The sequence below is a fragment of the Rhinolophus sinicus genome, linkage group LG05 (genome assembly GCF_036562045.2).
Source record: "Rhinolophus sinicus isolate RSC01 linkage group LG05, ASM3656204v1, whole genome shotgun sequence".
NCBI lineage: Eukaryota > Metazoa > Chordata > Mammalia > Chiroptera > Rhinolophidae > Rhinolophus > Rhinolophus sinicus.
Genome location: NC_133755.1, coordinates 176,884,689 through 176,895,285, shown reverse-complemented (window position 1 = coordinate 176,895,285; position 10,597 = coordinate 176,884,689). Strand labels below are relative to the sequence as shown.

The window sequence follows — 10,597 nt, the reverse complement described above, 5'->3', positions numbered from 1 at the left end:
AAGCCCCTCTGCACACCTCAGGGTCACTCCCTGCCCCCCAGGGAGCCTGCTACTCTGGCTTCTAAGAACACAGATTGCTTTTGTGTCTTTGTGTTTTGCATGCAAGATGCGGTCTTTTGGGTCTGGCTTCTTTCATTCAACATAGTTTTGTGAGATCCAAGCATATTGTTGAATGTAGTTTTAGGCTATGCATTCTCTGTGCTATAAAACATTTCATTTGTGTGTCCATTCTATTGTTGGGGTACTTGAGTCATTTCATATATAGCCTTTTAGCCATAGAAAAGACCAGACATTCTCTGATCCGGAAAGAGGGAGTCACAGATGAAATTCACCATCTCCTTTCTACTTGAAGTTTGTCCAATCAAAGGAATTTTTTGTTTTCCCTCCATGTCAGGATTAGAGCTGATCTATGAATTAAATATTGATCATTTTGACTAGTAGTTAGGGAAAGGAGGAGAGGCTAACATGTTGACAGCTGGCTCTAGCAGACTCTCTTCCTAATTCCAAAGGAAACAAGACTTGACTTTGGATGGAGACCAGTTCTCCATGGCATGTCTTGGGTTTCTTGGAGTGACATCCTGCATGCAGGGGCTGCTAATCAATGTATGGTGACCAAAGAACAGAGGTGATGGTGGGTGAGAGGGGAGACAGCACACAAACAGGATACAAAAAAGAAATCAAAGAAAGGGCACCTGAAATTACTACTTGAGAAAATAAAATGATGTTTATGTAGAGAATAATACAATTTCTATTCACACATCCCACCTGTGACATTAATCAGAGCCTTCACCTATGACCATATCTTTTCCACCCTTAGTAGTTGACTGACTTTTTACTTTGAAGTAGAAGAAAAAGAAAAAACCAGATCTGCCCTAAAAGGAAAGAGGAAGTGAGCGCTATGGCATCTCTGCGACAGCCCTTGCTGTTCTTTCCGGCCCCAGCGCTTTCTGAATTTCCACCTGCCCGCCCCCTCGCTTTATAATGCAGAACACATGAAGTCACAGCAGTTCAGTCTACTTTCTGCCAGTGGATTAGTAGGAGCAGAGTGGCATGCTGTCTCTTCCATTTCCCACCGTTCACTGGAGGTAAAAGAACTCTGGCTGGAGACCCTCCAAGGGTAAGTACCATAAATTAACGTGACAAGAAAGTCAGCTGCCCAGCAGGGTCACTGGTCTTTCAGATCCTAGCCAACAGAAAACAGCCACACCGTAGAATAGTCAGCAAACAGTGTTATAAAGACTCTGAACACGGGAAGCTTTGTTTCCATGTGAAGCCTGCACTTGTGGGGTAGAGGAATTCTGTAAATGTTATCTTTGTTTTATGTCTACTGTAAGTCGCATCCTGGGAGTAGATGTTTTCCTTTTCGGGTTAGATGAGCAAATTCATGCAAAGCTCTTAATGCAGTGCCTGACACACAGTGAGCTCTCCAAAACAATGTTAGCTGTTATTGTACTTGTTATTCAGATTCTCTCTTGATGAGAATGTAATAAATGAATAACAAAGTTTGTCATGTTGATGATATCAGATTAATTAATTTAGAAGCATATTCATTCAGATGCTGCTCTTATAGCACAGGACATCTGGTAACATACAACTGTACTTTAAGTGAAAACTTTTCTACCTAATAGTTTCAAACTTTGTATTTTGGCCAAGCGGCACTGAAATTGGCCAACTTACCATGTGTGTCCCTCCTAACTTACGATTTCTCGTAGGCAGAGCCCAGGCCACGCGGGAGAGAAATTCATCGCTGGACAGTCAGCGAAAGTTCTGATGAAGTTGATAAGCAGCTGCAATTCTGTATGTGCCCCTCTTCTTTTTATTAATTAATATTTTCTAGAGTCAAGAGTTAAAGATGTTTACCTAATTTAATTTTTTTCTCTTGTAGTCAAAAACACTAAATGCCAATGATATGGAGACATTAATTGAATGTCAATCAGAGGTAAGACAGCAATTTTTAAAAGTTTTTATCTGCACTGTGAGAAGATGGAAAACTTTGTTTTAATTGAATATTGTTTGGTTTATTTAATTATCAGAGTAGAAAATTAATGTCATAAATGCAGTAAATTAAACACAGTAATGAGGATCTCATATGATGACAGTCAAGACTTTAATATTGATTCTAGAAGCAATCAGTGGACTCTATTGACTCATTTTTAATATGAATAAAATGTCATATGTATATTTTGTGGAGAAAAACTGGGTAGGTTTCTTCAGTCATTATTTTTAACTAAAATAAACATTATTTTTAGGGTGATATCAAGGACCATCCTCTGTTGGCATCATGTGAGAGTGAAGATAGTATCTGCCAGCTAACCGGTGAGTTTTGAAAACATATTGGTCTTTTGCATAACGGCTAACAACAAATGTTCTTGGTTTGCAAAACCACAGTACTTTACTAGGAATTTTTGTTTTATACATGTTCTTTTAAAGACCACAGAAAGTTAACACTTAAACAGCAGGCAGGCTTCAGCTCACCAGAGCATCAGAGTACTGGGAGAGAAAAATCCTCTGTGCTGCCAACCCCCAGCCCTCCGTTCTTAGTGGGGTTGCAGATCTCCTGGCCACTTACGTGTTGACAATTAAAGCATGCATACACATGAAAAATACACAATGCATTTTCTATTTCCTTCCTTCTCTAATAGAGAGTGACTCTAAGAGCCCATGAAGCAATTGTTGCTGGTCTCAAATTTCAAAGAACCCACCATTCACCCTTCATTTTTTTCATTATTCCTTTCATTATAACATAAGCCTGACCCAGCTCTCCTGAACTACAAGGACAAGCTATTTCTCCAGCCCATCTCTTCCACTTGCTAGTAGAAAATGTAGAGAAACATATGCCAATGCATTTAGAAAATATAGCTTTTATAATTAGAAAAAAAAAGAGGAGAGAGAGAAAAGGAAGAAAGAAGGAAACTTGTGAGAGGCGGTACCCATTGCACACACATCTTCAGCATTTTGCAAGGACAGACTATCTTGTTAATGTTTATTAATAATTCCAATTGCCAGGTCTAGGCTCAAGCCTTCCTGCAGCAATTTGAGGCGGCCCTGTCCTACAGCAGCCATCCCCAAACCCTACAGAAAGTGGCTATAGACAGGCTGAATGGAGCTCCCTCTACTGGTGGGTTGGTGCTAGTGTGGCTGCAGAGGTTTAAGTATCTTCAAAAGGATCTTGATTGAGCAAGTCACTTCTTAAAAGTTTCGTTTTCTGCACTAGTCCAAGGAGGAAATTAAAATATTTCACATCAAAAATGTCTACCACAGTTATGAAGGTCAATATGTCAACATGGTTGTTTATGACCTGCAGTTAGATTTTGCCAACTTTCTGTAGCAAACAGCTAGTGAAGGGTAAAAACAGGAAAGGTGGAGACTTTGAGGAACCTTGGCGTTGATGTTTAGGGGCTGGTTGCCCTGGTAACAATGTGGTTGTTTTCTAGATTAAGATTCATGCCCTTTGCTTTCTCAGTTTTTCAAAAGTGTTTCCCCCACATGGCATACCATAGATGACCCTGTAGGGCTGAGGATAGCTGTTGTCTTACATGGATCTTTGTGTATTAATATTTTAACCTAATTTTTCTCTTTGCCTTGTTTTGTTGGCTGTAGAAATTAAGAAGAGAAAGAAGGTGCTGTCCTGGCCCTCTCTCATGAAAAGGCTTTCTCCTTTGTCAGATTTTTCTGGGGCTTCAGAGACAGAACTGAAAACATCACTGTTTGATCAGCCCTTGTCAATTATCTGTGGTGATGATGACACGCTCCCCAGACCCATTCAGGTAGGCACACATTTACTTGTAAACCCACTTCAGTTTTCTATCAGATGTAAAAAATCCCTGGGAAATCTGAATGTCATTCTCACGCTAAACTTGTTGGGGCCAATGTTTAGCTTATTTCCACTTTTAGAAATAGTGTTTTCACCTATAAGTGTAGTCAGGAGAATATCTGGCTGTTTACATTCTAGAAATTAGTTGTACTTGCAAATGAGCTCAGATTGAGTCGCTCTCTCCTTCTGACTTCATGGAGTTGAGAATGCTGGGAAACGTATGGCTACTGAAAAACCAGGAGATAGAGATGGGGTATAACGTGTGTGATCAGAAATCTGATGTTTATATGGAATGATTCAAAAGGAGGGAGGCCTGAAATAATTTTAGAATGTTCAAAATTAGAGCTTTCACAATTTACCTCCTCTTAGAAAAATGGCGTGGTTGAGGAAAACAGTTGATAGCAACCAGACTGAAAGGAAAAACTGGCCTTAATAGTCTCTTGTGAAGACTAACTTAGTACCAAGGAGAATTAACTTTTATGGAGAGGATTTTTATGACAGGTAAAGATAGTTACTGTGCATATGCATTATTTAAATTTTCTCTCTCCTACCTAAACATAGATTTTTAGTATGTTGGTAGCAAAGTGTGTCTTTAAACCAAGGGTAACCATTTCCTATTCCTATGCTCTTTCTGACAGGATATTCTCACAATTCTGTGCCTTAAAGGCCCTTCCACTGAAGGGATATTCAGGAAAGCAGCCAACGAGAAAGCTCGAAAAGAGCTCAAGGAGGAGCTCAACTCGGGAGGCATGGTAGACCTGGAAAGTCGCCCTGTGCACCTCCTGGCAGTGGTCTTCAAGGTGAGCTCACAGCACTGGTGCCCATGAACCTGCCAACGGGCTCTGATGCGTTAACTCTTAGGAAGTAAGAATTGGGCTCTTTTCCCACAGATGAAAGCAAAATGATCTTGGGGTCTAATTTTTTCAGTTAAGCCTTTTATTTATTTATATAAACATCTGTATTTCTATGGCCCCAGATTCCACCAGAAAGTGATGCATCACATTTCTCACCAGAATTTTGATGAGAAAGGCACTTGGGTTCTCCCATGGCCAAGTCCAAACCTCTGAATCTGGTTGCCCCTCGTATGATGACCTTACTGTGCCCATTGTTAGGAAGTGGCTGACAGACAACTTGAGAGAGAGAGAGAGAGAGAGAGTTTACCTCAGACAAATCAAATGCAGGAAGGAAGGGGAAGCAGCCTGTGTGTGGCAGGATGAGTGTAGGTTCCCTGGGCAGAACAAAGAGGGTGAAGATAAAGACACCATTATAAACACAAATAGGCCAAACCGTACGTCTTTTTTCATTCTCCAGGACTTCCTCAGAAGTATCCCACTGAAGCTACTTTCATGTGACCTATTTGACGACTGGATGGGTGCCCTGGAGAAGCAGAATGAGGAGGACAGGATAGAGGCCCTGAAACAGTAAGTCGTCAGAGTCATTCCCAGAGTCCGAGCCCACATGAACGCCATCTTTTTATTTGTTACGTCACTGTCAAAGTGTTTCATGGAAATTGTAATGTTTAGGGATCAGAGTGGAGTTGTTCATCTACTCCTAGAATGAAAATCAGGAGCTATCCGGACATTTACAAGAAATGTTTTAGCCAAATAAAAGGAAGTACTTCTTCAAAAAGTAGAAAGTGAACTTCAATACAAATCACAAGAGATACGGGAGTCTAAAAACATTAAGTCTTTCAAGAAGGTTTGAGACAAAACCATAGATGAAAGCTTCAAAACAGGCTACACAGCAAAGTGTAGGAATTTGGGGTATCCTTAACCTATGTAGATTGGTGTACGGCCACCCATTCTGCCCTAAAACATCCCTTAGAGTGTAGTGGAACAATCTGGAAGGGATTATTTTGTTTATAAAATTCCATAACAAAAATATTTCATATTCTTATAATTAACCAAAATGAACACTATACAAAAACAAATTCTAGTGACAGCAAAAATAATTACATATATAAATGAAAGTACGACCTGTTAGTGACTAGAGAATTTTAAATGCTTAACTTTAAAATAAAATGCCTAACTTTTGCCAAATCCTATGAAAGTCTATCTATCTATTATTATTGTCCCACATGGCTAAATATTTTCACTGAAATATTTATAGAATTGAAGACATTAGAGTATCTGTCTAAAAATGAAAATCAATTTCTACTCAAAGACATAAAGCTCTTTCATAACAATGACTTCTTATGAAAAATGAAAATGATCCCTATATTAGAGTCACCATTTCATTATTAAAAAAGTGAGGCTTTAGAAATCTAATTTATTATTTGTTAGTAACAAGGTTGCCATTTAAATGCTACCTTGATATTTATGAACATGCCCTTATAAATTGATTTATTCTGCATAAAGATTTCTCAGAATGGCATGAAAATGTGTCATCTTTGTTTGATGATCACAGTTCAGAAAAAGGCAAACAATTGTTTTCAAAAAGAACAGTCTTGCAGTGTCAGAAACAAAAAATCATTCTAGATGGCTAAAATATTAAACTATAGCGTTTATTGCAGGAGTTACTGCTTCATGATTTAAGATCTATATAAATGACAAAGGGTTGTGTTACTAGTGTCCTGCTTACAAAGGCCAGTTACTTCAGTCTTCAAGATCTCGTGGTTAACCAGTTTCGTTCTGTGTCAACTGCCACTGGAAGTGTCTGAATAAGTATTTCATAACATTACTTATGAAAATGCACCTTCCTCATTTTAAAGGAAGCCTGGGTTAGCCAAAAAGTTTCAGCTTGTTACACTCAAGCTAGAGAAAAAAATATATATATCTTCTGGAACTAACTTCCCTGAACTTTATTTCAGGGTTGCAGATAAGCTCCCGCGGCCCAACCGCCTCCTGCTGAGAAACCTGGTCTCGGTTCTCTACCTGATCAGCAAGAACTCCGAGGTCAACAAGATGGACGCCAGCAATCTAGCTATCTGCGTGGGACCCAACATGCTGACCCGAGAGAATGACCAAACCCTGTCATTCGAAGCCCAAAAAGACTTGAACAATAAGGTTAGTTCCAGTCTACGTCTGAAAAACTCCCAATTTATGACCTTACCATGTGTTTGCAAATCAAAGCAATGAAATGCCTGTGAATTTCTCTGATTCAAGATCACAGGGAAAATATGAAATGCAGAATGCGGTTGTCATACTGCCATCCTCTGAGATGTGTGCATGCAATGAAACTGAATAAACCTAGGCCCGTGTCCTTTGTCATCCTACAAGGCAGAGCATAAGTGCTACCAACTTTTACATTACTGTCTCCCAGTATAGAAAAGTCCTTTCAGTTTTTTTTCCTTTTGTGCATCTCACTCTTGTCAGTCCAACTACCAATTTGAGAAACTGCTTACATAAATGAAAACTTTAGTCAAAGTAAAATAATTTTTTTAACTCTCAAATAAAAGATGCATGTCTCAAAAATAACTTTAATACAGATGACTGTTACCAAATTTCTATATGCTATTTTCAGACACATAAAGATCTTTTATGCTCATTTTGGTACCTCCCAAATAGTTGACCCCCGCTCTGTCCCCATTCTGTGCCCCTCCTTTGAAAAAAGAAAATGAAGGTATCTTTAAGCTGACAATCTGCTCATTTGTCCTCTCAGGTTAAGACATTGGTAGAATTCCTCATTGATAACTGCTTTGAAATATTCGGGGAGAACATTCCGGCACATTCCAGTATCACTTCTGAGGACTCCCTGGAACACACTGACAGTTCAGGTAAAGAACGTGCAGTCGATTAATTATGATTATCTCTGGTATTTGAAGCAGGAGTTACCTTAACATATCACCAAATGAAAGTAGACTCAGGTCTGTCGGGAAGTCATTAATCATGAATATCTCCTCAGACTGTGGACATACGTTCAGGTTGAGCCTGGAACTTTTCCCCTTCCTATTCTCAATCATGAAGAACTGCTAATGTTACTGAGTTAACTTTAGCTAGAGTGCTGCGGTAATAAACTTTTGCTTCCACGTAATGGAATACGGGTCCATTAAATAGAAATGAATCCAATGAAAGAGCCATCCACAGGATCAATTTTTAAATTTAAGATCAATAAATTTACAGTAAATGCTTCTCTCTCTCTCTCTCTCTCTCTCTCTCTCTCTCTCTCTCTCTCATTTCCTTTTCCTACTTCTCTTCTCCACTTCTAAATAGATTTAGATTTGGAAAGAAACAAAATTTTAATGTGGCAAATTTGTTTCATATCAAACCCCAAAGTAGCTTCACCAAATTAACTTAGTGCCACACTTGATCTAAGTGGGGTGATGATACTAAAATTTATTTCTAAAAGAAACTGAACAAAAAGCTCAACTGTCCCTTAATTTCCACAGACGTGTCAACCCTGCAGAACGACTCAGCCTATGACAGCAATGACCCTGATGGAGAGTCTAGCAGTGCCATCGGCTCTCCAAGCAGACTGCCCCAGGTGACCTCAGAGACGGCCGCTGGCCTGGGGCCCAGAGGCCCGCAGGACACTTGGGAGTTAAGCCAGGAGCCCACTGTCAGCACGGTAGCCAAGCTGAAAAGCTCCCTGAGCGACACGGACAGGAGGTACTCGGAACCCAACATGGCTTCCTCACAAGAGTGCCTCGAGAGTCGGAAAGCTAACCAAAAACTAACACGAAGTGAGGATGACTTCACCAGGGCCCAGCCAGGCTCTGGTTTTGAAAGTGAGGAAGCTGAGGACCCATTTCCCGAGGAGGTGTTTCCCGTAGTTGACGGCAAAAACCAGAGACCACAGGACCTAAAGGTGAAGAGCTGGACTCAGGGTTTGGTGTCACCATGGGGACTGGTGCCCAAAGCCTTCTCCAGTGGCTCCCTGGACGCTTCCTCTGACAGCTCCCCCGTGGCTTCTCCTTCCAGTCCCAAAAAGAATTTTTTCACCAGACATCAGTCTTTCACCAAGACTGACAAAAGTAAGCCCAACAGAGAAATAAAAAAACACTCCATGTCATTTTCCTTTGCCGCTCACAAAAAAGTGCTGAGCAAAACCTCCAGCTTCACATCTGTGAAATCCAAAGGCTTTACCACAGACCAAGTAAGGAAAGATTTTAAAAAAGAAAGCCAGCTTGCTGGACGAATTGTGCAGGAAAACGTGTCTGAAATGCATGGCCACACAACTCTAGACTCTAGCTCGAGAGCCTATGCCCTCTCAGGTGCCCAGAGAAGCCCGGGAAGGCCACCATCTTATGAAGAGGCCATTCGGTGCCAGGCCCCGGGCTTCCCTGCCTGCGGGAGCCAAACAGTTGGCAGCATGCGGGCCAGAATGGTCAGCCTAGACATGGAGCTGCCACATCTACCTTTTCACCACAACGGGGACTCAAGAAATATGTGTAGTCAAGAGCCACTTGACGGGCACAGACTCTTACCCAGGACTGAGAGTTGGAAACAAAGCAGGACTGTCCATGCTTCTGTGGAAACAACAGAACAAGTGACTGTCCTCAGGAGACCCGAGCTGCACCGGCTAAGAACTGTGTCCGAGTCCGCACAGAAGAGTAAGTGCGACTACCTGGTGCGGCGATGTAGTCAGCCGATCCTTGAGGCTGACCAACTCCAATACGCCAAAGAATCCTACATTTAGGAAGGCAGGCCAGACGCCATGACACAGCGTGTGGCAACTCTGCAAAGCGAGACTGCATACAGAACTGCTTTTAGACTCATGTTTTCAAAAAGTCGAGAATAAGCTCCTTTAGAGTTGTGTAGAGACTTCCTCAGAGAGGATGGCTACACAATGGCACTCAGGTCGTATCTGTGTGCGCCTGAATCTGTGCAACATGTATAAATATACAAAGTGTATTCTAGACAAGGTGTTCAGTGCAAAGATCCTACATAAATATGTGTATATGTTTGTGAACTTGCAGTAAACGGCATTGCTGTTCTCTGCCTCCTGGGGCACTTTTCTACTGGTTAGTGTTTAAAAATAATTTTTTCTTTATGTTGCCTCAAATGTCATGCCCATTTTCGTATTTTCCACAAGCTCCATTTAGGGGCAAATGTTTAACTCTCTGTTAGGAGTTTACTCTACTGAGCTGCATTGGGATAACTAATGCTGATAAGACGAGAGAGACAGCCTGCAAGCAATAGACTTGAGTGTTTTGCGTTGTCAAGAGCTTTACAAACTCCAGTAAAAGAAAAGGCCATCGTTAAAATGTATGAAAAATACTTAAATATGTCCTTTTAATCATCTAGTTTTAAATTGGGATAGATTAGTGAAAATGCATTACATCAATATTAACTGATTTATAGCACTTTGAGTTTCTCTGTAGCTCAGAAATTTCTTTGCCAGTGGTGTGGAGGAAATTACTTTATATGCATTGAAGAGTACAAAACTTTAGTATATAAAACTTCAGTGTAATCTCACTACAATAAATTTCCTGCCTTATTTCAAAGTAAAAATGGTCATTCTTTACTGACATGTTGCTTCCTTTCCCTCTGTTCCTAGAAAACCATCAGGAAAATCATTCACACATTGGTTCATTCAACCACACTTATTGAATATATATTTATTATTCTAGACTAATAGGCAAAGCTGGGGATCTTGTGTTTAGAGACAATCTCCATTCTCCAGACATTTGTAAAACCATAAAACTATACCCACTTCAAGCCATTTATTCAGCAAATGGTCACTCAGAGGCCAGACAATATAGAATGCAAAACAAGTAATATAGCAAATACAGTATTTCTCCTTTTCAGTGAACTAAGCTTTCAGCACTTTTTAAAAACTTTATTTTTAACATGCTCAGTTTGCTTGATATTTAGCAAACATAATGGTAAAATGTTTGTCATG

The 10,597-nt window shown here is 40.4% G+C and overlaps 1 protein-coding gene across 1 annotated transcript; it reads left to right on the top strand.

Annotated features, from left to right (window-relative positions):
- Positions 1-967: 967 nt before the first annotated feature.
- Positions 968-10,192, top strand: TAGAP (T cell activation RhoGTPase activating protein). Its single transcript, XM_019749545.2, has 10 exons — positions 968-1,117; positions 1,713-1,797; positions 1,886-1,939; positions 2,250-2,316; positions 3,601-3,767; positions 4,453-4,614; positions 5,126-5,235; positions 6,624-6,819; positions 7,415-7,529; positions 8,142-10,192. Exons 1-10 carry the CDS (start codon positions 993-995, stop codon positions 9,389-9,391), a joined length of 2,331 nt encoding a protein of 776 aa, XP_019605104.2. The 5' UTR covers positions 968-992; the 3' UTR covers positions 9,392-10,192.
- The last annotated feature ends 405 nt before the right edge of the window (positions 10,193-10,597 follow it).